The sequence below is a fragment of the Antechinus flavipes genome, chromosome 6 (genome assembly GCF_016432865.1).
Source record: "Antechinus flavipes isolate AdamAnt ecotype Samford, QLD, Australia chromosome 6, AdamAnt_v2, whole genome shotgun sequence".
Lineage (NCBI taxonomy): Eukaryota > Metazoa > Chordata > Mammalia > Dasyuromorphia > Dasyuridae > Antechinus > Antechinus flavipes.
In genome coordinates, this window is record NC_067403.1 from 165758035 (window position 1) to 165785770 (window position 27736).

The 27736-nt window shown below is 37.6% G+C and overlaps 1 protein-coding gene across 1 annotated transcript in view; it reads right to left on the reverse strand.

Annotated features, from left to right (window-relative positions):
* The window catches only part of COQ2 (coenzyme Q2, polyprenyltransferase), a 39656-nt gene extending 14820 nt beyond the window's left edge, over positions 1-24836 (reverse strand). The window contains exons 1-3 of the mRNA XM_051964509.1: positions 24173-24836; positions 6919-7085; positions 2442-2563 (exon numbers count right to left, since the gene is read on the reverse strand). Of these exons, the coding sequence (XP_051820469.1) occupies positions 2442-2563; positions 6919-7085; positions 24173-24404 (521 nt within the window). The 5' untranslated portion in view covers positions 24405-24836. The remainder of the gene's footprint in view (positions 1-2441; positions 2564-6918; positions 7086-24172) is intronic.
* Between the last annotated feature and the right edge of the window lie 2900 nt (positions 24837-27736).

Here is a 27736-nt window from a genome sequence, read left to right on the forward strand (position 1 = left end):
GGCAGCTAGTGGAATAGTTCTTAGAGCACGGGGTCTAGATTGGGAAAGAACTGAGTTCAAATCCTGCATCAGACACTTATATTCTGAGTGACCTTGCATGCATCACTCAACTTGTGCCTTCCTCAGTTTCCTAAATTACAAAATGAGGATAATAAAACCATTTTTCTCCTACTGGTTGTTTTAAGATCATAATATATAATATTTATAAAATACTTAGCACAGAGTGTGGCATGTAGTAGGCACTATGTAAAATATTAGCTATTATTGTTATTATAATATCATAGCAAGGATTCTTAGCTGGGGACCACAGATCATCCAGGAAATCACAGACAGATTTCAAGGAATCTGTGAACCTAGATGGGGAAAAATGATATCTCTATGTTCATTTGATTTCCTCTGTCATCCTATGTGTTTTTTTTTTTTGCCTTTAAAAACATGATTCTGAGGAGTTCACACATGGCTTTATTTGCCTACAAAGAAGTCCCTGAATTAAAAAAAAAATCCCCAGTTTATGGGGGATGTTAATGATCCAGAAAGCACTTAACAAAATATTATTTTCATTTTGTTGATGAACATCCTGCAGGTCATGTAGACAAAAAGGCTGTTTTCTCAAATGTACCACAAAAATGATTCCTTTGGATTTATCCTTTTTTTTTGTCATTGTTGAAAGCAAGTAGCTCTCTCATTCATGTAAGGAAATTGGGTCAAGACCTAAGTTCTGTCTCTGCAGTCAATCCTTAACAAAGAGACAAATCAAGTCACTAAAATTCTTTGCTTCAGCCTCACCCTATTAGAAAAAAAGAGAGACAATCAAATGATTGTCTCCTTCTGTTTACTTTTCAAGGATAGTTACTATAAATAAAATATGTAAAAGGTACTTTCTTATTAAAAATGGTTCAGAAAGACTGATACAGAGAAAAAGGAAACAGAACCAGAATAGTCATGCAAATGAAAGTCACATTCTAAGACATCAGAAATCATTGTAGAAATCAGAAAAAATTGTAATCCCATCCTTTAGTACTATCCTTTCATATGGGACAATTTATGGCTAAGTTAAGTCTCTAAGACAAAAAGTTAATGACATAATTACTTTTTCTTGAAGTTATGAGATTGTTGTTCATTTTGAATAGGGAAATCTGTAAAATATTGGAAAGATATAATGATTGTGGGAAAAATGTAATTCACATTTATGAACAATGAATGAGCATTGAATCATTAGCCACAAGGAAAGATGTAGTCATTTGCAAAGAGAACCCAGGAAGACAACAGGAGAGAGAGATCAAAAGACAGATGTCAGGACTCTATCAAGCTAAACTTGAAATATGGAGGCAATGGATACTACAGTAGTTGTTGAGGATAATTCCAGCTGGAGCAGTGAAACATCTTATAAGCAGAGAATTACCCAGCAGGCTGATTATTTTGCTTGAGATGTCATGCTCACTAAAGCATAGCATGGAACAACGTGGCTTAGCAATTAAAGCATCTGTTTAATAGAAAAGCTATGTTCATAAAAGAAGTTTTATGGATAGTCATTACACCACAAGGAGGACACCAAAATTTACATTGCAGTATTTTGAGTTACCCCAAGCACATGAATTTTCTTCAAAACAAAGGATAAAAGTGACATAAAAGATAAAATAGATACTTTCAATTACATAAAATTAAAAAAAAAAACTTTTGTAAGAACAAAATCAATACAACCTAAATAAGAAGAAAATCTGTTGAATGGGAAAAATTTTTACAGAATATTTCTGACAAAACTCTAAGATTTATAGGGAATGGATACACATACATCATGGAGCTATTCCTTGAGATCAATTGTGTTTCTATCAGTTCTTTAAACATTATCTTTGAAGTTTCATTTGTACATCATTAAAACTGTACATAAATTTAGGTGGTATTATTTTTATTATATTGGCATGGTCCAATAATGAAGAATAACTAGCTCTTCAATTATAAGTTTTCATTTGTTTCTGCAAAGGTTGCATGGTAGTTATATTACTGTAAGTCCTGAGTATGTTTGGTAGGTTAACTTCTGGGGACTTTATGTGTCCTATAGTTATTTAATTAATTAATGGTTTTTTTCTCTCTCTATCTCTCTGTCTCTGTCTCTCTCTCTTTCCCTCCTTCCTTTTTTCCTTCTTTTCTTCCTTTCTTCTTTTTCCCTCTTGCTCTGTCTCTCTCTCCCTCGCTTTTTTTTATCTAATTGCTATAGCAAGCATTTCTAACTATATCAAATAACCACAAAGACTATGAAATATCATGAGTTCACCTCTCACTTTACCTGACGTCATTTTCAGGGAGAATAATAATATCTGTACACTGGCCATGTGGCCAATAAGCACAGTTAGGGACAGAAATAAACCAGTTTTATGTCACTGTTTTTCAAATTTAAAATGATGAATTTTTCATTCATAATAGAAAAAGCATATGAAATGTACCTGTAATAATTCAGACACAGGAGTACACACAGTGCCAAGCTCAGCTGTCCTCCAAGGAAAACCAAAGATTGAAAAGTTGAAATATCTCCAGCAGCTATTGGTCGATTTGCTGTTCTTGTAACCTTCACACAGAAAAATCAGATTCTTTACTAAAAGCCTCATGCAAATACTTGAGAAATGGCCAAGAACCAGTAATTCAGATTTGAATAAGCTTGGAGAAAACACAATTAGGAAACATCAAAAAATAAAGTCCATTAAAAAATAAAATAAAATAAAATAAAATAAACAGTCCTCCATTCCTCCCTTTTTAAAGATAAAATTGTACTTTAGACGCTCACTCTAAACCAAGGGACAGAAAGGAAGTGGGTTAAGGATACTGGGGAGATTTGGATTTAGAAATTGGGAATATACATAAAATTGAGAATAAACTGCTATCATACCCATTAGATTTTGGAGCCAGGCATGCAGAAAACTAGCATTATAATAATGACTCCTACAAGGACAAAGGAGAGTGAGAAAGATATAGGCAGCAGGAGGATTTCTATAAGCCCACCTGGAGATAATCTCTGACAAAGTCTAAATATAACAACCCAAATCTATACCCAGGAAATAGTTGCAAAGTGACTGTAAATGTAAAAAGAGACAAAATTTAGCCTGTTTTTCTCCTACAAAATGAAAAAATTTAAATTATTCTTCCCAATGTAACCAAAGACACAGAATGAATCCATGACAATATCACCAGTGGCTCACTTTCTTTTCTGAGTTAGCAAACAGTTTATCTAAAGTTGGTCAGTCATAATGACCCTCTTGGATCAAATGTCAAAAACAGATCCTTTGTCTTGTCCTTGTGTTAAACCTTTAACATAGAAACAGGAAGTAATAATAATAATAATCATGTCTTTAAGTATGACTTCTGTGATATGTAGCTCTAGCTAAGTTCAAAAGGGAAAAAAATTTTTGCTCAGATTTTTATACCATTAAAAAGATAGATCTGAAAATGAAAACCAAATAGAAACTACACTTTACATACATATCTCAACATTTATAGTGTTAATATTTATACAATAGTCATGTCGATATGGATAAAGTCCATGAAAAACAAATATACACCCTAATGTGAATTTTTGCTTTCTAATGTAGAGAAGCCAATAAAGGACTATTCTATGCTGAATCTGATTCTCACTACAAACTGAAAGAAGCTTGTTCCTAAGTTGGAAATAATGAGAACCTTGGAAGGAAATGACCACTTCATCCTAGGATTTATGATAAAGGAGGGAAAAACTGGACATAAGCTGACACGCTATATTTTGGGAAAGTAGATTTTATTGGATTCTAAGGAAGGATATGGAAAAAAATGGTTTGGGGAAAAGCAATATCAGAAGAGATGAATGATCCTCAAGAATGAACATAAAAGAGAAATGATTTAATGAAGAGGAAAAATAGAATTTGTCTGAAGACACTCATGTGAATGCACCAATTAACTTAAATTTTTTTTGGGGGGGGGCAAGGCAATTGGGGTTAAATGACTTACCCAGGGTCACAACAGCTAGTAAGTGTAAAGTGCCTGAGGCCAGATTTGGAATCAAGTCCTCCTGACTTCAGGGTTGATGCTCTATCCATCTAGCTACCCCCCAACTGAGATTTTAAAAAGAGAGAATAGACAAAAGGCTAGGAACATGAGAACATGGCATGATCCTGTAAAAAGAATGATGGGAATGCTAAAGGTCAAAATGTGGTGAGGTTGCTGAGCGAAGCTCAGTATGTCAAAAAGGGCTTTTTCAGTTATACTGGGAGAAAAGGGGAGGATTAAAGAAGAAACTGGACTGTTACTTGGGGTGCATAGGATGGTATCTGGCAAAAGAGAAGGCAGAGTTGATTGACTATTGCTTTGTTTGTTTTCTCTACAAAGGAGAAAGGTCTTGACACTAGGAATGACAGAACAAAAATGAATAATAGGATAACTTATCCTATAAGTTAGGTAACTGGAGGAGAGGCTAAGTCATCTGGTTCAGGCCTTGAAAGAACTGTGACATGGGAGTGCAAAGTCACTGTCAGTGATATTTGAAATGGAAAATGGGAGGGGTATCATGAGAGCAGAAAGAGCAAATGTCCTGATTTCCCAAAAAAGAAGAAAACAGAGACTGAAAACTAGAGGCCAAGAAACTTGATTTCAATTTCTGGAAAGATTTGAAAAAGGATCATTATAGAGATATCTAGAAAGTGATTACAAAGGGCCAAAATGGCTTCATCAAGAACAAGTCATGCTAAACTAATCTCATTTCCTTCTTGACAGCATAACAAAACTCAAAGATGAGGGAAATGCTAGGTATTTAATTTACTTAGATTTTAGCAAAGCTTTTAGTAAAGTTTCTCCAACTATCCTTTTGGGGAAGATGCAGAGATATGGATCACACTGGTAGTGTCAAACTCAAATAGAAAGAGATTTCTTCAGTTCTCATGCTGACTTAGAACACCACAAATTAACATTATCTAGGTTGCACTGTATTTTTATTTATTTTGTGAAACATTTCCCAATTACATTTTCATCTTGTTTGGGATGCATGGGGGAGTTTTGCTGATAACTCGAGATTAGTATATAATATAATCCGATAAATCCAGTACTGATTGAATTATAGAATGTGGCAGGAGGATCTCTGTGTTGTTTTACCATTTTATTAACAAAACAAATAAAGGCATGAATAGTATGTCCATTGTCCATTGTACTTGTAAGGGAGATTTAACACAGTGGATAATAGAGTCAAGACCCCAAAAAGATCCTGAAAGGTTACAGCACTGGGCTGCATCCAATAAGATGAAATTAAATAGAAATCAGTATAAAGTCTTACACCTAAGTACACACACAAAAAATCCCTAACAAATATAAGATGGGGAGACACAGATAGAAAGCAGTTGTTTTGAAAGGGGGTTAGCAGTCTCCAAACTCAATAGGAGTTAACAATGTGATATGGCAGCCAAAGCACTGAACACAACTTTGGGCTGCACTGGCAAGGGTATGGCCACTGGAATGGGGAGGTGGTCATCTCATTGGATTTTACCTGGACAATGAATTCAAAGGAACACTATGTTCAGTCCTAAGCCCCACTGCTAAGGAAGGACCCTGATAAGCTGGAGAATGTGGCCAGAGAAGGGCAGCCAGGGTGGTGAAGGGACTTACAAGAACCAATTAAAAAGCTAGGAATGTTTAGTGTGGGGAAGAGACAAGTCATGGGGACATGACAGCTGATCCAGGAAGGAGGGATTAGTTTAGCTCAGCTTAGCCCTACAGGAAAGAAGCAGGAACATTGGGTGGAAGTCAATGCCTACAAATACCTCCTACACAGAGCTGCTTAAAAGATGAGTAGCTTGTCTCTTAAAAGATGAGTAGCTTGTCTCAAGAGGCAGCACCTCTTCCTTAAGGGTCTTCTGGCAGAGACTGGATGACCACTTCTCAGACATGTTAAAGTGTATGGGTTGGCCCAAATGGGCACTGAGGTCCCTTCCAATTCTCAAATTAACAAAATAATTCTTTGTATAGAAACAAACAGATTTGTGATTTCATATACCATCTCCTTTTTTTTATCGTACATGGAAATGGTCAGACTTGTTGATATTTGTAAGATAAGATTAACAAAAGATTGACAATAAAGTCCTGCAGAGAAAAAGATACATAGACACGGCTGTCTTATGGGCAAAAATATACAAATTAATAGTTTTGCTCTTCCATAAGAACACAAAATTCAATTCTTCCCAATTTAATTATGAACACTTACAGGTTTACAAAAATCAAAGAAAATATTATAATATGGTTTTGTGATTTTACAATTGTATTAGTCAAGATCACCTAAAAGTACGTTAATGTCTTTAAAATCTGAAATCAAAACCAACTCAAATAGCAAAATCCCTTCAAACTCTAATTTTTATGATCCTATGTTTTAATAAACCTTGATGCCTCTTGTGAAGGAAATGCAAGACATTTAAAAGAAATAATTTTAAATAGAAAAAGAAGCCATACTTTTCAATAGGAATTTAAAATAGTCAAAATTTATACAAGAAAAGGTATAAATAAAGGTATTCACAGATAAAGCTGTTCCATACTCAGCACTTTTTTTTAAAAGCCAAAAAGCTTGAAGATTTGGAGAGATCTGCCAAGTCAAAAATAAAAGCATGTTGGGGAAAAGTAATAAAATTCACTATGACTAGTTTTTGAATTTCCACATTAAAAAATACATCAAAACAATGATCTTTTTCTGAATTTGCACATTTTTAGAAAAAAGAAAACACACTTTGGCTGACTTTCTATCAGATTACAGAGAAGGAAAAGATGTTTTTAAATATTTCACTTATGTGTTTCCGTTTTCATGCACAGCTGGAGTTCTGAAATCATTCTGTAATTATAGCATTACTGAATATTCTACATGAATAAATTCCTTGATAACTTGATCTATAAATTAAATGAACTAGAAGACTTTTTTTTTACCTTTTTATCATAGTCCTGATCCCACATATCATTAATTGTACAGCCGGCTCCCCGCATCAGAATAGCTCCAGTGCCAAAAAGGGACAACATATACCAGTCTGGAAAACAGCCTGGCTCTGCTGCCAAGCCAATACTCCAGGTACATGGCAAATACAACAACCAGGTTCCTAAAACAAATTAGAGAGGCAAAAATTGTAATTAAAGTAAATAATTACATTATTCTGATATTTTGCATTGATTGTGGTTTCACTATTGTGAGAACTTTCTCCAGTATGGTGGTAGAAGAATTTTTAGTAATGTATCAACTAATACCAGTGACAATTGACATCAAAGCTTTAACTCTTTCTTCCAATTAGAAATAATAGTAAGGTAGCTAGGTGGTACAGTGGATAGAGCACCATTCCTAAAGTCAGGAGGATCTGAGTTCAAATCTGACCTCAGACACTTAACACTTCCTAGCTGTGTGACCCTGGGCAGGTCACTTAATCCCAATTGCCTCAGCCAAAAAAAGAAAGAAAGAAAGAAAGAATGCCAGCTCGTGGCTTTAGACAGATACTGTTTTATCAAAATAAGGAAAGGTCTATTTTAATTGTTGTTAATAATTTCCTTTTTGACACAAATGGGTTTTTTTTTTTTGGTTTTCTATTTTTTTAGACATATCTCCTATATGCCAGTAACATTAATTTTTTGAAAAAAAAAAAAAAAGAGAGAATGACTTTGAGCAAATAAGTCATTTTTGACTATTAAAAATGCCCAAATTAACAACAAAAGATATACAAAGACAGCATCTGCAACCAAAGAAATAACTGATAAATGTGTGTACACATACACACATATACACCCCTATTTGTGTCTAATGGTAGCCATCTCTGAGGGTGAGAAGAATAAGAAAGAAATTTCTAATGACAACTTTATTATATATTTAAAAGGAATAGTAAGCTTCACATAATAGATTTGCTTTTTTATGTGCAATGATTTTTTATTATGCAATATTATGGAAATATTTGTTTTATTCCATAAATTTAAAATGAAATAAAATTTGAAAATAGAGAATTTAACCAGATATAAAGCTCTAATTGTTTTTTTAATGAATAATTTATAAGAGTTTTAATTGCTACCTACATTTTAGAATTGTATGCATGTGTGAAATGCTCTTTCTCCATATTTTATCATATAACGTCCTAGTTTCACATTCTGGAAAAATATAAGTCCCTATCTCAATGTCCAAATTACAAGGTTTTCTTTCATAGAATCTATCTCCACCTTGTGGTCTTTTGGCATATCACCCGTAGAGATTTTTAAAGTATGGTACTTTTGCAAGAAAAGCTGGAGACAGTGTCAAAGAAGGCAAAGGAGTAGAGAAAATTAAGAAGAAAATATTCAGCAATATCAAATATTACTGGGAAGTCAAAGATAATGAGGATTGAGCAGAAGACAAAGATACAGAGGCCCAGAAGTGACATCTGGTTAGCTCACCATGATTCCAAGTTTGAAGTGAGATGTGCACAGATAATAAATAAGCAACAAAGAGAAGGAGCCATCCAGATCAGAAGTGAGCAACGATGTCCCAGGTCCAACTATATGTATAATGCAAAGATAAGACAGCATAGGATTTCTAGACTTATAATCTCAAATCAACCCTATCATTAAATTAAATTAAATAATTACTGATTATAGGTCAGGCTCAGTGCTAAGAGTCTGGGATACAAATAGGATCCAATTTGTGTCCTAGAGGAGCTTAGAATTTAGTAAGGTGATAACATATATACAAATTCTTATTCAAGATTTTCTTTTTTATTTTTATTTTCAAAATATATGCATAGTTTTCAACAGTCACCTCTACAAATTCCAAATTTTTTCGCCCTCCAGCCCCTCCCAGAGACAGAAAGCCATCCAACATATGTCAAATATGCTCACATTCAAATTTTCAAATCATTTGTGCTTGAATCAGGGTGGGTGCAGCTCCCCACATGCCCTCTAGGCCTTAGGTAAAGTTTCATAAGGTGCTGTAATTTAGAAAGAAATTATTTTCTGCTGATTAGCCTTACAGAGGTGAGCCTTTCTGAATGACAATCTGTTCCCAGGCCCTCACAGCCACCAGAATTTGGTGGATCTGCAGGTTTTCACCTTTAGCTCAGCCCAGGGTAGCCTTTACTGAGACAGATCACAACCTCTCCTTCCCTTCTCAACCCCTTCACTATTTCTCCACAAATAACAATTTCTAAGACTTTCTCTTTCTGCCTCTTTCTCATTTGAGGGATTCTGCAAAAAAGGAGGGAGCTTGGGTTCCACAGAATAGAAGTAGAACTGAAGGTGGAAAGTTCAAGGAGGAGGATTTCAGTTCAAGAATGGAAAACAACTTTCTAACAAGCAGGGACTGTCTTTTTCCTTTTTTATTTTATTTTATTTTTTTATATCCAAGCACTTAGCAGAGTCCAGCACACAGGAGGCATTTGATAAATAAATGCTTGCTGACTGGCCAGGCTCTGAATTTTGCATTACCAGAAGTCTACAATCAGAGGCAAAGTGTGTTGATATTAAGAATTAACATCTTAATTGCTTTTATTTTATTACTTTTTAAAACTTTTGTCAGTACACTGCCTGGAAGAGAAGGCATTTAATAAAGGCTTGTTAACTAATATCTATAAGAGGCTTGGTATAGTGAAACCCGAGGACTGAAAAGTTCATGGAGAAACTGAGGAGTTACCTTAAACTTTCTGTGTTGGCCCGCAGGTCATGATAATGAATATACTATAACTTTTCCTACTTTTCTTTTCTGTGAGGACTTTGGCAGTGCTAAGTATGAACTGCAGTTTGGAGCCTGTCTCTAAACATTAACTTAGCTCTTGGTACTGTAAAAATAAAATCCTTACCCAGTGGCCAATAAGTGAACATCCTCTTGAGGAACAGAATCAAAGTTTCTATTCTTATTTATAAATTAAATAGAATGATTTTTTTAAAAGTTGGATCCAGTGGGACTATGGTTCCCAGGTTGTCCTGGGACAGTAGAGTTGGTTTGATCAGACAAGAGGAACAAACCCCCAATATTCTGTGGGATGCTTGGTCTGAAGTGAGAGGAACTGGGTTAAAATTCTATTATCCATGAAGCAGAAACCTGGAAAACATTTTTTACAGCCAATGTTTCTGATAAAGGCATCATTTCTGAAATATATGGAAAACTGACTTGAGTTTATAAGAATAACAGTAATTCCACAATTGATAAATGGTTAAGGATATGAACAGACAATTTTCAGATAAAGAAATTAAAGCCATTTATAGTCATATAAAAAAAATACTCTGTATCTCTTTTGATTAGAGAAATGCAATTAAAACAACTTTGAGGTACTACCTCACATTTATCAGATTGGCTAAGGTGGCAGGAAAAGATAAGGATAAATGTTGGAAGGGATGTGGGAACTGATCCACCCATTCTTGAAAAATAATTTGGAACTATGCTTAAAGAGTTATAAAAATCTGCATATCCTTTGATCTAGCAGTGTCTCTACTAGGCCTTTTTTCCAAAAAGATCATAAGAGGCGAAAGGCCCCACAAAAATGTAGCAGCCATTTTTGTAGTGGCAAGGAACTGGAAACCTTGTGGATGCCAGTCAGTTAGAGAATGGCTGAATAAGTTATGATATATGAATGTTATGGAATATTATTGTTCTATAAGAAACGATCAGTAGGATGATTTCAAAGAGGCCTGGGGAAACTTCCTGAACTGATGCTAAATGAAGCAAACAGAACAGGAGAGCATCATACATAGCAACAGTAAGATCATGTGATGATCACCTATGACAGACTTAACTCTTCTCACAATACAATGATCTAAGACAATTCCAGTAGACATGGATGAAAAATGCCATCTATATCCAGAGAGAAAACTATAGTGATTGAATGTGAATTGAAGCATACCATTTTTACCTTTATTTTTAAAAATTGCTTTTTATTTCCTGTGTTATTTTCCCTTTTGTTCCGATTTTTCTTTCATAGCATATGATGAATATGTAAATATGTATATATAACCTATACCAGATTGCTTGTTTTCTTGATAGGGAGAAAGTAAGGAAGGAAAAAAAAAATTGGAACTTAAACTCTTACAAAAATGAATGCAGAAAATATGCTTTACATGTAATTGGAAAAATAAAATACTGCTGAATTTTTTTTTTGAAAGGGAGGTAGTTAAGAGGGAGGATATTATTGAGGAATGTTTCATTTGAAAATTAAACTGAGATACAATGGTCAGAACATGGTCGATTTATTAGTCAGGCTAGCAATAATCAATAAATTGTGTTTGTGGCCTTTCAATAACCAAAAACTGGAGGACCATCATGTTGCTGACTCAAGGGGCTGAAAGAGATATTCACTTTTCGACATGGTCAGTGTATGGATTTGTTTTGCTTCATTAGATCTATTTGTGACAAAGTTTTTCCCCCACAATAGGGGGGAAGGGAAGAATGAGCAATAATGATGCCTCCCAAGATAGAGCATCATCAAAACATTTTTTAAGATGCTCTGAGAAGAGAAGGAATTTCAAAGTTTAAAAGGAGGTATGGACAAGAAGGAAAGTTTAGAAAGTAATACAGAATCTATTATTATCCTTTAAAAAAATAAAGCAAGATGAAAGGCAGTTCCACATACAATCCTCCTTTTGTGTTCTGCTGAGGAAGGGGAAAAAAAAAAACATAAGAAAGGGCTGAACTAGGGTGGCTGTGTTGTGAATAGGGAAAACATAGGGTATGATGTGAGATATATTACAGAAGTAAAAAAAAACAAAATTTTGTCAACGAAGTATCAAGGATAATGGTGAGGTTGTGAACATGAGAGAATGAAATGGTATCTGTGACAAAAATAAGGAAGTTCAGAAAAGAATGGATTAGTGGGGAATAAGTTCTGTTTTGAATATGTGGGGTGAAAATGATTAGGAAACATGAGTTTGAAATGTTTAGTTGGTGATTGTGACAGTTGTACAAGGGGAAGAGAAGTGAATAAACATTTATTTTACCACCTATTATATGTAGGCACTAGGCTAAGTGCTTTTTATAAATATTATCTCACTTGAATCTCACAATCTCTAATCCTATAAGGTAAAACATAAGCATGGATAATTTTCAATATTCACCCTTGCAAAACTTTGTGTCCCAAATTTGGTAGGTGCTGTTATGATCCCCATTTTTACAGTTGAGGAAACTAAGATAAATATAGGCTAAGTGACATGCCCAAGTTCACACAGCTACTAAGTGTCTGGGGCTGGATTTTATTTTATTTTTTTTATCACAGGTTTTTATTTTCCAAACATATGTATAGATAATTTTTCAACATTGATCCTTGCAAAACCTTCCAAATTTTTCCCTCCCTTCCCCGAACTCCTTTCCTAGATGGTAAGTAATCCAATATATGTTAAACATGTTAAGAAAAAATTTGTTAAAGCCAATATATGTATACATATTTATACAATTATCTTGCTACACAAGAAAAATCAGATAAAAAAAAAATCTGAGAAAGAAAACAAAAATGCAAGCAAACAACAACAGAAGTGAAAATATTATGTTATGATCCGCACTCAGTTCCCACAGTGCTCTCTCTGGGTGTAGATGGCTTTCTTCATCACAAGATCATTGGAACTGGCCTGTCATCTCACTGTTGAATCGAGAGGGCTGGCTTTTAACTCAGCCTCCCTAATGTTGCAAATAGTGCCAGATAAGTGCAGGCAGGTCAATAGCCACTGACCCAAACGAATTTCTCCTGGATGGGAACAGTCAGGCTTCTAAATGATCTACAGCGATCCACTAGACAAAGAGTAGGGAATTGAAAACTGATTTCTGGGGAGGATTCTGGGAGAGGTAGAGTAGGTCAGAAACCTTTGGGTTCTTCAAATTTCCTCCACAGGAAAAAGACAGACCATTGCCACAGAGGGAATGTAGAGCAATGGAAATAAACAAAAGTCAACAGAGTTGTTCTTCCAAGATAACCTGAGAAGACCCCAGAAAGGACCAGAGGTGCAGCCCCAGGGAAGTGCAAGCACCTCTGCAGAACCAACAAAAAGAGATGCTGGGGGCAGAGGGGCTGAGGAGCTTTGTTAGGAAGACAGACTCCTCAGTGGCAAGAGATCCTGTCAGAGAAATAACAAAGGTTATCACTGAGAAGAGAATGTCTTCACAGCGGACAAGAGTCCTGGTAGGTAGCTGTGCCAAGAAGAGAGGTTCCTTGGCAAAGCATAATCCTACTTCGGACTTCTGCAGAGATTTGAAGTTCAAAATTGTCTTTTATTGACATTCTGAGACTTGGTTCCAATGGAAAAGAGAGTCAATGCCCCCAAGCCTAGATACTTATCTTGGGAGTTTTAAGCCACTGAATAAAATAATTTTGAAGGTTTTTTCCCAGAGCCTGGAATTTCCTGAAGAGGATCAATACCCCCAAAGATCAATGAAGGGTGATTTGACCAAGATCTCCAATTGAATGCCACAGCTTAATTTGGAAAAGGCTTGTCTGGGGAAGTATGCTTTTTCCCAAGACTTTTCAGAGTCTGAGACCCCGAATCTCCCTTTTTTTTTTTTTTTACAGATTAAAGGGGACAAAGTTTCAGAGTTCACCCCCATCAGGACTATTATTGCCAAATTTCACAGTACCCAGGTTAAAAAGAAAATATTGGAAACAAGAAGAAAAAATAATTTAAATGTCTTGGAACTACAATAAGGATTAAAAAGACCTAGCAGCTATTAAGACTAAATTTAAGTTATGTAATACCATATATCATTGAGCAAAAGAACTGAGGTTATGACTAAGGATAATTTAGCTAGAAGTTAACTCTAATACTGAATGGGGGGTAGGAGTAAAAAGGACATTTAATGAACTGAAAGAATTTTAGATATATTGTGTTCCAGCAGAACAGGAAAAATTCAACATATAACATCAAGGAAAACTATAAGGTAAACACTGAGGCCCAATTATAATGGACTCAAGGTCAAATCATTTGCATTTTATATATGAAAATATTATCAGTTCTTTTATGATTGTAATTTTAATCTGCGTAGCTTAAAAGGAAGGCACATGTGTGTGTATATGTATGTATGCATATATACATGCATGTATGTATATATTATATATATGTGTGTGTGTGTGTATAAAAGTCTTCTAAATTCAGAAAGAAATAAGAGAGCAAGGTATATATTTACACATGGAGATATATATATATATATATATATATATATATATATACACACACACACACACACATACATACTCTTGCTTAATTGTAGCTTTGAGGGAGGAGGAAGGAGAAAAAAAAAGTAAAAAAATGCATAGCAGAGAACTAAAGAAAAATGGAGAGCTCTAAACACAATGTGTAGTATTAATTATATAACTTTTCTGGGAAATTTATTGCTTTATATTTTGAATCCTCATGTTCTGCTATGTACATGGCATTTTTTTTCTTATCCTGTATTTAAGTTTAAAATTAAAAAAAAATTAAATAAAAACAATTAAATAAAATTGATTTTTAATTCTATTAAGACTCAGTCAAGCTAAGTTTTTTAATTCATCTCCTGTAAGTTTTGCTCAAGTAAACTCATCATTTGGATCACAATGCTATTCTTATGATTCAAGTAAATTCAGGTCACAGTTCAATTCTTATCTCATAATTAGTACTTTCACTATTGTATTAAAACTTGAATATCTACCTTTGTAACTTCATCCACATTATGAGGCAATCTGAAGGTTACCTAAAGGTCAGTGTCATCAATCTAAATTGTCTAGACTAATCCCATGGCTTGCAGACTGATCCTATCACTTGAGAACTATTCCCATCTTCCAAAGTATAATGGTAAGGAGCTGGGATGACACTTATCCTATCTTCTTATGAAAGGTCCATCAATGGAGAATGTCTTACCTTGTCTTGTTTGTGACTGGAAGTTTTGGAAGGGGTGGCCCAAAGAAACTAATATCACACTGATGTCAGAGAGGTGGCTCCCCCCCCCTTTTTGATCTATAAAAAGATACCCATATTGCCAGAGGTTTTGTCCCATCCTCCTGCTAATCACCAAATAAGACCCTGCTCTCCCTCCCGTGGGTCTCTATTAAGCAATCATTGACTCCATTTATTGGCCAGCCTCGTTAAGGAATGGATTGTGCTCTGATCTTTGTCTCCTTAGTCTACCATTTGCATCTTGGACTAGGGTATTCCAAAGGAACTCTCCCCTGTGGATTCACAGATTTGGATGCAAACATTTTACATGGTAGGAGGAAGGATAGTGAACCAGCAAAGGAACGGGAGAAAGAGTGGCCAATATGAAAAGGAGAACCAGGAGAGAACCTGAATACCTTGAGAAAGGAGATATGCCTGAGAAGAAGGTGGTTCACAGTGCCCAGTCCTTCAAAGGGGGAAGGGGATAAATACTGAGAAAAGGCCGTCTGATTTAGAAATTGAGAGATCACCAGTAACTTTGGAGAGAACAATTTCACTTGAGGGATGGAGCTGGAATTCTAACAGATATGCTCTGATACTTTTTAATGCAAAGGTGAGCATGGAGCAGGAAAGTGAACAATATGATGCAAAATATAGATTAACAATTAGAAAAGAGAGAATTCAAAGTCTTTAGAGTACAGAGAAGCACTATTATGAGAATTTTCTCTGGGGAGAAAAAAACAGGTGCTAGAAATGAGCAGCACCAAATGACATTTAAAAAATGAAACTTTCTCTCAGAATGTGATCAGTCCATCGCCTTTGACATCCTTTACTCTGGTTCTGTTTCCTAATTCCAAATTTGCTAGGTAGTGTGCCCTAATCACATCTATTATGTGCCTCTCCAGTGCCTTCTGGGTACTATTCATTTTTAATTCTTCAAAGACTGTAGTGCTCTATAACTTCCAGACATACAACGGTGGGGGCAGAATACTGGTTCAGAGATGTTAAAAGAGCACCGCATTTTTCCAAAGGCAGTCCAGTGTGCTCTCCTCCTCCTCTCTTCTATTTAATTCTAGGGCCAACCATTTGAGAGTGCCTTTCCAAGTTATGTATACTCACTGGTGAGCCCTATAGGTTGCCCATCTTAACTGCAAATCACAAGCCAGACAAAAAGCATTCTTTGAAAACTCAGGTTTTTTCTATATGGATGGCATGATTGAATTCACAATTAATTAGTCTGTCCTCATATTCAGTTTTTATAGACCAGTGGAGCATGGGGAAGCACTGTATCTTATCAATTCAAGCACAGACCATTTAAAAAAATCTGGGCACAAAGAGACAGCTAGGTGGTGCAGTGGATAGAGCATCAGCCCTGAAGTCAGGAGGTTCTGAGTTCAAATTTGACCTCAGACACTTAATACTTCCTAGATAGTCACTTAACCCCAATTGCCTCAGCATAAATAAATAAACAAAAATAAAAAAATCTGGGCACAGGGCCAAATCAGAGACTGACACGGACAGACCTGTAGTCTTGAGATGTCTCTTAAGTCATCCAACATGATGAAAGAAGGGCCAGGATTTAATCGGGAAATTATAGGCAACCAGTCCCTATGGGCCTCGCTATTACAATGGCATTCCAAGACATAAAGTGTAAAGTAAAATGAAGTGGAGAAGAAAATAGACATTCACTCCAGTACCTGACAAGAAAACCCCAAATGGGGTCATGAAGAGTCTCAAACAACTGAACATCATTGTTATTAAAGGTTGTCTCCCCCATTAGAATGGGAGCTCCTTGAGAGCAGGGCCTGTCTAATTCATCTCTCTATCTCCAATGCTTAACAAGAGTTCTTTGCATATACAGAGCACCTAATAAATGTCCCAATCATTTCACTCATCTATAATAAATCCATGCTGGAAGGTCAGACAAAAGCACTGTAGGAAATGAGCCGAGGGTCCAAGAAACTTTATGGCAAACTGTCCAGGTAAGATCCTAGCCTCTGAAAGAACAGACCCAGTTCCCAGCAGAGCCCTGCCAACGGCCTTCCCATGAGAAATGCGGCGTCACCAAAGTCTTCATCAGGGTAAAATGAAACGGCCAGAACAGACTGAGAATATGCCATGGAACCAAATGGGAGAGCGATGGAGACAGAGTCTGTGAAGTAGATGTCTTAAAACCCATAAATACAAACCTTCGGCAAAGGGCCACTCTCCCGATTCCCCCTCTTCCCTCCTCCCCCCCCAACACACACACACAGTGCTGCAGAGCTGTCAACCACAACAGCCCACAGGGGGATGGAAAGTCCCTCAGATAGGCCATAAACACTCCCACTTTGAGGCTTGTTGATCTAGAATTTACCCCCCAAACAGATCCTAATATATTTAATCTGTCATAGTTCTGGGTTTCTATGGCTCGGGGCTGTGACTAAATGACTCCTAAGCTTAAGGCCTGGCTGGCCAGAAAGAGTCACACTTAGGAAGCCCTGTCATAGCACAAATGAGACATAATTTATGCCTAATGGTAATTAGATAATTAGGTAATCAGCTCTGTGGACTAACAGATAAAACATCCATAAGGAATACCTTCAAGGCATTCTCAGCAATCACAGGGCACACACCCACGCCCATCCAGAATCTTGTGGAACCTCTCCCATCCTAGGCCAGATTCAGGATGCAGGCAAAGGCTGAGAGAAGAGCACTAAGAGGACAGCTAGGAACAGAAACCTCGGCACCAGACCCTGAAGAACTTAGGACATCTCTAGTCCCAAACTTCCACAGAGCTGTACCTGGGAGCCGTGAAATTAACTTGTCCTGTCAGCTGAGAACCCTGGCTTTGCCATCCAGTGCCTATTTCCCAGTCCTCTGGCTACCAACTCTCTCTGTCAAGGAGACATCCATTCCTAGGCAACTGAAACCAAACTTCTTGGACTATAGTTAAATGATATTTATGTTCCCCTGGGGGTAGGGCCATCTTACTGCCTGTCTCTCCATTTTAAAATATGGGCTAGAAAGAAGGATCAACCCTCCTCTACCTAATTTGTTCTTTACCCAGGTTATGTAGTTACTTATACTTCTCAAAGATCAAGGTCCATTTTCCTGTCACTGTTGCCCAAACTCCAACTAGTTTCCAGGGAGATGATTTATTCACCCAGATGATTTATCTATTTACTATCCTGGGGAAATGTACACTTGAGATTGATGGGCAATTTTCTGAATTTTTGCTGGGGGATGAAGTGGTAAAAGGTACCATCTGCATCTAGTGTTTTCAGCATCAGGCTCATTGGCTTCAGAAAGAGCCAGACTAGAGAAAAAACAAATTTTTTGATGTCATTCTGGTGTTAGAATGAATAATGTACTCTCATTTTAAAGTCTCCTCAACTCAAGTGATGTTAAAAAAGCACTGAACTGTAAAAATGACCCCATTCACTAAGCTAAGGATGAATACATATAGATGCTTCATCCAGAAGAAAATGAGCCCATTTAGCAAATGGAAGGATACACACCAAAAGCTGGATTTTGAAAAGCTAAATGAGGCCCACTGCTTGAAAATGATAAACAAAACAAAAACACCATATGGTATTATGGAATTTAACCCAATCTTGCACAATCCTGGAGGCACAATGGATCCCTTGATCAGAGAAAATGAAGGGAGTACCAGAAGGGAGGAGTCTTTCTACAACATTATTCCATTTGGCTAAAAGATTATGCTGATATTAAAAGATGTAGTGACAGTCCATCTGATTATAAAACCTAGATGCCTGTATCAACAAAGGTCTACCACTGATTCTGCTTCCATGTTAGGATCATCTTAATGACCAAACTGTTAAGCTTCTAGTATCCCAAACACTTAGTAAGGCCTATAACAAAAGTCTAAGAATCTGTATAAATGATGACTTTCTTCCTTTCCCCAACAGGACAAGCCTATGAGGCTGTCCTATGAGGCCTATGAGGCCATCTACATAGCCCCAAACTCATCCTATCAGAAGACTGACCCAGTTCTCCACTCTCCAAAGACACAATAAAAGGAGGGCAGGGACTAGGAGCAATGGGGGAATTGACTCTCATACTGGGTAAAACCTAAACAAACCACATACCAGGGCCATCTCAAATGTACACGTCTTCTGGAGGAGGCATCCAATTAACCAAAGATAACAAGTGGTGAAGCTGGTAGGAAGGGTATCTGTTTTTTGGACGTTGGATTCCTTTACCTTGTAGGGGGCAGAGAAGATATTTTCAAGGTCATGACTGGTTTGTTTTCCTTGTCTCCTGAGGCATATGAAAATTTAATCTAAGGGAGATGGAGATCTTACTGCCCAGTGACAACACTTTGCTTATCTACCATTGCAGGTTGACATGATAAATGGATAGGGAGGGAGAGTAGCCATTTTATCTAAATGATTTTAATATTTAGATATCTAAATATTTTTAACCTTAAAATGCGTATCCTTTATTACATCTCATAATTATATGTGCTTTTATTAAAATTTATGGTCCACATGTGGCTCACTACATTCTAACAGTCTGAATTAGAATGGAAAAGAGGTTCAATGCACATATCACTTTTAGGGACATCAATGAATCTTGGTAGAAACTGCTGGTGTCCATTAGCCCAGACTTGACACCTTTCTGTGCCCTGGGACCCCCCCAAAATATGACACTGCCTGATCCTTACTATGTGGGACCATCTAGGCAAATCCAGGGGGTTCCAGAGAATTATAATGGCCTAGGATGCAATAACCTAAACGAGAAGTATTTTGCCCCCCTCAATCCAACAAATCCAACCTCATTAGCAATTTAGGTTTTTTTATGATAGCCTTCTACTTTTGCCCAGATGGTGATCTTTGTCCTTTAGGCTGTAGCTCACCTCAAACCTCCCATCTCTTTAGAGGTGCCTGGCTCACTTGAGTGTGTGGGGAGCCAGCACTAATCTACAGGTGATAAAGCCACATTCCTGAAACTACTCTAACCTTGAATAAACAGACATCTAGACGCCTCCTGGAGCTTCGTACATCATCAAAGGCCCCTGATCAATTCCTCTTTCCGCAGAAAACAAATCCTTTGTCTAGGGTCCCCTCTGTACTGAGTTGGTGTAATGGGCTGAGGCTTGAGTTGATGCACTGAGGTCCCAAGCACGTGAGGCTAAATAGTAATTGGACCATACTCTATTAATATATAAGCTTGGAGAAAGAATGGCCCCGCCCACTCTTTGTGCAAGTCCTGATGTGTTGTATAGGAAATGACAATTTTGGTGGGTGGAGGCAGGGGAGTGGAAAAGGAAGGGGAAGGAGAGACTGCTTGCATTGCCATTGAGATGGCTTTTCAACTCAAATCCTCCTGACTTCAGGGCTGATGCTCTATCCACTGCACCACCTAGCAGCCCCTTCTTTACACAATGAGTTCAGGGCCTGGTTCATGGATTTGAGTTCCACATTCTTCTTTTCTGTTTCTCTTCTTAATGTTGTTGTTTTTTGTTCCTTTTTGATTTTCTCTTTCTTTGATACCTGCATCCTCACTCCCTGGACAATTTCTTGGATCCAGAAAGGTCGGTGAATGGTAGCTTGCTTCAAATCATACAGTTTATAAATAGTAGGTGTGGGATACCAATTTCAGTCCTCCTTTCTTTTTCTCCAAGCATATATATTAATAGAGTATGGTCCAATTACTATTTAGTCTCATGTTCTTGGGACCTCAGTGCATCAACTCAAGCCTCAGCCCATTACAAGTTAGCACGACCCCCACCCCCTTACAACCATAAATACTTATACTTTTGTCCACAATAAACGAAACTTGATCAGAAAGCCTGTCTTGTCTCCATTCTACGCGTCTCTTGTCCCGCCCTTTCTCTTCTCTCTTCTCAGTGCCTACACACTCTGTCCAGCAAGCCTGGACAGAGTGGGGCCAACATAGATGATGGTCACCTGATTTCCTGTGTCTAATAAATCTCTAAATGTCTAAACCCTATCTCCCATCCAAGGAATTGTCACTCAGGCTTGATGTGTCTTGAACCCTTTTGATCTAATGGTAAAAAAAAAAAAAAATGGATTTGGGAAATTTGACTCTAATATTCTTTAAATTTTATAAACTCAGAATATAAATCAGTTGGTGGAGGTGGAGGGGCTGGCTGTCAACCTCCTTCTTATCATTTCTATGTTTTAATCCATGTTTTAATAATAAGAAGACTAACTCCTTATTAGACAAGGCCTCATCCTAAAGGGCTGATAGCCTGGAAAGGAAGCACCATTATGGTCTGTTTGGTATCAGAGAGACCATGCCTTACATCCAGGCAGGGAGGATCTGGGTCAAGGCACTGGAAGGCTAATATCAGAAGGAGCATCCTTTTAATCCAGTCTGCTATCCACTTCTGCTTTATGGGGGAATTTAACCCATTCATATTTATGGTTAAAAGTACTAATTCTGTATTTCCTGCCATCTTATTATCCCCAAATTATGCTTTTCTCTTTCCTTTTCCCCTTACCCCCCTCCCCAGTATTAAACTTATGAGCATCACTTGCCTCATGCTCATGCAGCTCTCCCTCTTTAGAATCCCTCTCTTCTCCTAAAAGCCCCTCTCCTTTTCTTAAACCTTTCCCTTACTATTTCTGTATTCCCTTCTATTTAGCCTATCTCTTCCCTTTTCACTTTTCCCCTCCCACTTTTCAATGAGGTGGGAGAAGTTTCTATGTAAATCAAATATGTCTAATATTTTCTCTTTGAGCCAGTTCTGATGAGAGTAAGATTCACACTATGTTCATCCCCCTTCCTTCTTTCCCCTCAGATAAGATAGGTTTCCTTTGCCTCTTCGTGAGATGTAGTTTCAGAGGGAGCTATCCTTAATCTATTCCCTACTCTCTCCCTGAACCTCATCTCAAACAGCTCACATTTCCTAAAGCAGACAATCAAATTTGAACCGTCTTCTGAAGTCATTTTGATGGAGGTGAAACTGTGTCCCCTTTAATCTGTAAAATAATCATTCTGAAATTGTGTCCCTTTTGATTTGGGGTCTCCCAGATTCCAGAGAGTCTAGGAGAAGGAATATTTTACAGACTAAGCCTTTTCTAAGGCAAATCACCCCTTCATTGATCTTTTGGGTAGCCAGATCCCCAGTCAGGAAATTTCAAATTCTGGGAAAAAGCCTTCAAAGTCATTTTCATTCAATTGGAAGATCTTGGTCTGATACTGAATAGTTTGAAACTTCAAGATAAGTATCTAGGCCTGGCATTGGTTCTCTTTTCAACTGGAAGTCTTAGCCTTCTATAAAGTATAATTCTAAACACCAAATCTTTGCAGAAGTCCAAAGTAGGAATTATGCTTTTGCCAAGGGACCTCTCCTCTTGGCATAGCTGCCTACCAGGACTCTTGCCTGCTATGAAGACATTCTCTTCTCAGTGCTAATCTTTATTTTCCTAACAGGACTTTGCACTCAGAAATCTGCCTTTCTAGCAAAGCAAAGCCAATAAACTTCCCTTTTGCCATTCAAACTTTTGAGGTTCATGAATTCTTTTCATGTTGGACCTGTGCCTCCAACCAAAGAAGGGGATTCTCACAACTCTCTGCACTGCTACAGGAAAAGCATCACCATCTTCCACTTTCAAATGGACCATCAAAATGCCATCAGTTAATTGGCTCTCTGTCCATATATCAAGGTTACATTCAATTTTTCTCTAATCAATTCAGCAATTAGATTTTTAATAGCAATTAAGAATGGCTATTATATGGTCCAATGGATTTCTCCCCAGTTGGACAGAAGACCAACCCCTCTGGATTTGTAGATTTCTCCAGACTTTTTCCATTAATGGAATACATTCCACAGAGTCCACAATTCCTACACACATAAATGATAGATTTATTTTGAGACACCCATTTGACCAGAGTTTGCCACCCATGTTTGCTAACTAACACTTAGCAAGCATATTTATTTACAGGTGCAGTTTTCCTCCTATGAGGTTATATCCAGATAAATCACAAAAATAGCACATGGAAATTAGGATATTTGTAAGAGCTAAAAAGCTATTTATTTCCTTTTCAATACGTGTTTATAGCATTCACTAAAAAGCTGTTTTTAATGCATTTAACCTAGCCCTATTCCAGGTCTCCATAATAATAAAAGCTGAACCCTTTGTATTTGTATATTGCCTTAAGGTTTACAAATAGCTTTTAAAATATCTCATTTTATCCTCAACACTGTCCTGGGAGGTAGGTACTATTATTATCTCCATTTTACAGATGAGAAAAATGAGGCAAACAGAGATGTAGTGACTTGCCCAGATTGGCAGCTAGATAGTGCAGTAGATAGAACTCTGGGCTTGGAATTAGGAGGGCTCTCTTGCTAAATTCAAATCTGACCTCTGACTTACTGTGTGGCCTTGGACAAGTCACTTAATCCTGTTTGCCTCACTTTCCTCAACTGTAAAATGAAAGGAAATAACAAATCACTTCAGTATCTTTGCCAAGAAAACTCCAAAAGAGGTCACTGAGGAGTGAGACATCACTGAATAACAACAACGATTTGTGTGGTCACAAACCTAGTAAATGCCTAAAAACTGAATTTCATCTCAGGTCTTCCTGACTCCAGGTCCAGCTGTCTATCTGGTTAAGGCCTGGTTATTAGAACCCAAGGCCTAGACAGTAAATGCCTCAGTAAATATACATCTGTTCTTACACTTGCTGATCCGGTTTCCCTCAGCTTTTCAGACCCATACAGTTAATTCGACCTGAAAGTTAAATCCACTTTTGTGGCACCACAGAAATTCACCTGAAACTAATGGCAGCCCCTCCCACACGGAACCAATTCAACCAGAAATCTCCACATTCATTAAACCCATAAAGCTCTTACTTCTCTTAGCCAGAGGAATTCCTTCTCCTCCCTTAAAACGCAACTCCAACGCGACAATTTCTTCCTCGAGGCCATTCCTAATCCACCCACCCTTCTTCTGATAAACCTTTCCTAATCCAGCCAAGTACAAAACTTTTGTTTGGTAATTTTCTCATTCTTGCACCACAAGAAAAGGCCTATTACAGATTTATTTATATATTATCCCTTCTCCTGAAGGTAAATTTCACTAAAGGGAGTTGCCACATTTTTGCTACCGTTTTTAAATCCTCGGCAGACTGACAGATCTGTGAAAGTGAGGATGGGGGTGGAGGTTTCCTTCCGCCTCCCAGGTCTTCCCTTCAATCCCTAAATCTTCAGCTCTGGTCTATTTCCTAAATTTAAAAAACAGTTTTCCACACTGCTTTCCACTCCACGTTAGGCTCACTCCCTTCGCTCCACCTCTTGCCGTCAAACTGTGCCACTCCAGCAGGGATTACCCAATCATAGCTCCCACCCGCGCGCCCGTCCCGCCCCCGGGCTCACCAATGGGTTTGTCAAGTCGCATTAGGCGCAGATAGGGCTGCAGGGGGCGGGGCGCCGCGTCCACTATGGCGGCCGCTGACAGGCTCAGCGGGCGTCCACGGGGGGACCCAGAAAAGGGCGGGGGAGGGCGGCAGAGGTTCGTGGCGGCGCAGGCCGCGCGCACGACGAGCGTCGGCCGCCGCAGCCCCGCCAGCAACCCCCGGGTCAGCCAGAAGCCGCCAGAGGCCATCATGGCGAGTGTGCGGCCACACCGGAGCACGAGCGGTGCATGACGTCAGCGGGCGTGGTCAGGCTGGAGGGCGCGTGCGCATTGCCTCTCACGCAGCCAGGTGCCAGGGGTGTTGTTGTTGTGGTCTCAGGTGTTTTCGCCTTTCTGACATCCCGAAGTGCGCTTGCTGTGACTTGGATAAGGCCGCGCGCGAGCTCCCTATGGATCATTTGAATCATTAAACCGCTCTATTTGGCTCTTTTAAACAACCCTCCCCCACCCTTCTTTTCAGCTTTATCCGCCCATTAGTGCCCAGGAGGATTCTGCCAGACTGGCCATGGTCCGTCCGCTGCCCGTGTCCCCCGCGCCTGCAGTGCGCCCGCGTCTCACTCATGTTTCTCACGCATTCTTTGGTGCTCCCAAACACGAGCAGGGATGGCGCAGTTTCTCGTGTGCATTCACAGAATGCCAGGGCTCCCCCTAGGGTGTTTACGTAAGATGTTGTACATAGCGGTAACACTTTTAAAGAGTTGTCAGGAATTGCCCAAGTGTGGTTACGAAGTTGTACATCCCCTTCGGTTCATCTAAACAAAATAACCTGCATTACTTGTAGCTTTTTTTAAAACCTAGAAGCAAATAGGAAAATATACCTAGAGACTAGCGAATGATTGGACAATTTATGACACAAGCAATTAAGTGTAGCAATTATATTTGTTATTGTTTAGTTGTATATGATACTTTGTGGTCCTTTTTTTTTTTTTGGCAAAGATACTAAGGTGGTTTGCCATTTCCTTTCCCATCTCATTTTACAGATGAGGAAACTGAGGCAAGCTAAGTGACTTGCTCAAGGCCACACAGCTAGTAACTGTCTTAGGTTGGATTTGAACTCAGATCTTATTGGACTCCAAGCCTAATGCTTTGTCCATTGCACCACCTTTGGAAATGCAAAATATCTTAACATACCAAGTTTCAAGTTAGCGTACCATTTTCTTTTCTTTTCTTTTTTTTTTTTTGCTGAGGCAATTGGGGTTAAGCGACTTGCCAAGGGTCACACAGCTAGGAAGTGTTAAGTGCCTGAGAGCAGATTTGAACTCAGGTCCTCCTGAGTTCAGAGCTAGTAGTACTCTATCCACTGCGCCATCTAGCTGCCCCTAGCGTACCATTTTCATAAATGATTTAAGAACGTTATGAACTTGAGAGTGGGGAGAGGAAACAATGAAGATAGTTTATATTTATTCTGTCAGATCTGCTATGCTGAATCAAGTCATCAGTGAGCATTTATTATAAACCAACTATATGCTAGGCATTGTGATAAGCACTCAAGATGACAAAAAGCAAAAGGCAAAAGAAAGCTCCTGTTATTTTTTAGTAACTTTTTATTTTCAAAATATTTTCAAACTATACAAAATAGTTTTCAATATACACTTGTTCCACATTTTCCTCTTTCGCTTCCCCCAACCTTCTCCCCTAGACAGCAAGTAATCCAATATAGGCTAAACAATTGCAATTCTTCTATACATACTTCCACATTTATCATGCTGAACAAGAAAAATCAGGTCAAAAAGGAAAAAAAATGAGAAAGAAAACAAAATGCAAGCAAACAACAATAAAGAAGGTGGGGGCATCTAGGTGGCATAGTGAATAGAGCACCAGCCCTGAAGTCAGGAGGACCTGAGTTCAAATGTGATCTCAGACACAACAATTCCTAGCTGTGTGCCCCTAGGCAGGTCACTTAATCCCAATTGCTTAAACAAACAAACAAAAAAAAAGGTAAAAATATTATGTTGTGATCTACATTCAGTCCCCACAGTCCTCTCTCTGCATGTAGATGGCTCTCTCCTTACAAATCTATTAGAATTGATAGACCCTGTTCTTAAGAAACTCACAGTCTAATGGAGGAAAAACATGCAAACAACTATGTGTATAAACATGATATAAACAGGATAAGCTGGAGATATTCTTGGTGGGACTCTCAGAAAGAAGGCATTAAGATTAAGGGTGATGAGACTGAAAGTGCTTTTATAAAAATATATTAACTACTCATTTTTGAGTTTTTCATTGGGAGCAAAAGCAATTTTTAGCTTTTGCAGCGATAGCATATGGTAAAGGACATTGAATTTCAAGTCATAATATAGGCTTAGATATTGGCCATCAAACACAAGTTTGAGTGAATCACTTAAATTCTTAAATTCATCTGCAAATTTGAAATGATACATTACTTGTGTCATAGGGTGATCTTGAAGTTCAGTTGTATCTGTACATCTACTTCACATGTACTTTGTGAAGTACTTTGTAAAACTCCCAAACTATAGAAATGACAGGTATTATTAATAATTTCCCACCTAAAGAACACTAGTTTAAACATCAGCCTTAGTTGCTAAATGAAGTTTAAAATACAATTTTTAATAAAAATCTGGATTCCTACAAAGAAACTGTTTTTAATAGCTAGCATTTAAAATATTATGTTTAATTATATGCTGTAATAATTTTTATTAATTTCTAAAAAAAGTTATTTTAAAAATAGCTAGCATTTATATAGTACTGTAAAATTAGAGAAACACTACAGCTACATCAACTCATTTAACTCTCACAACAACCCTGAGAGACAAGTTCTATTATTACCTTCATCTTAGAGAAATAAAACTGAATTGGAGAGAGGCTAAATGATTCACTCGGGATCAAATAACAGTTTGGGATAGGAACTTAGTTTTCTGACTTCAAATCCAATACTAATCCTAACCAATTGTACTACCTAGCTGCAAAAGTAGTTATAATAGAAGATACCTTTTCTAGAGGTTTTAGACTTATCAAAGTTCCTCAATTGTTAATATGAACTCACTCAAAAATTTAAGTGGTTTTACAAAATAGTAAAGTTGATTTTTTTTTTAAAGAAAGAAAACAGAAAAACAGATAACTGTCCAAAGCATGAGACTTATCTTGAAAATTTTTCATTAAAAATATTAAATTTGCTTTTTTTTAATCAACAAAAAATCTACCTGTTTCCTCCCTTTGCAAACATGTATAGTAAAATAAAACACATTTCTACCTTGGTTATGCACTCTTTTTACTCTCTATTGGGTGAGAAGCATGTTTCACCATTAATCCTCTGTAATTGTGGTGCTCATTATAATGAGCTAAGAAGCATTGTTTGTCTTTACAATATTGTCATAATTATATAATTTGTTCTTCTGGTTCTGCTAATATGATATTGAATCCCAGTCCATACAAGTCTTCTTAAGTTTTTCTGAAATAATTCCCTTTACCATTTCTTATCGCACAATAGTCACATGAATATGTCAATATTTGGTTAACCCCTCAGATTTCCACTCTTTGCCACCACAAAAAGATCTATAATA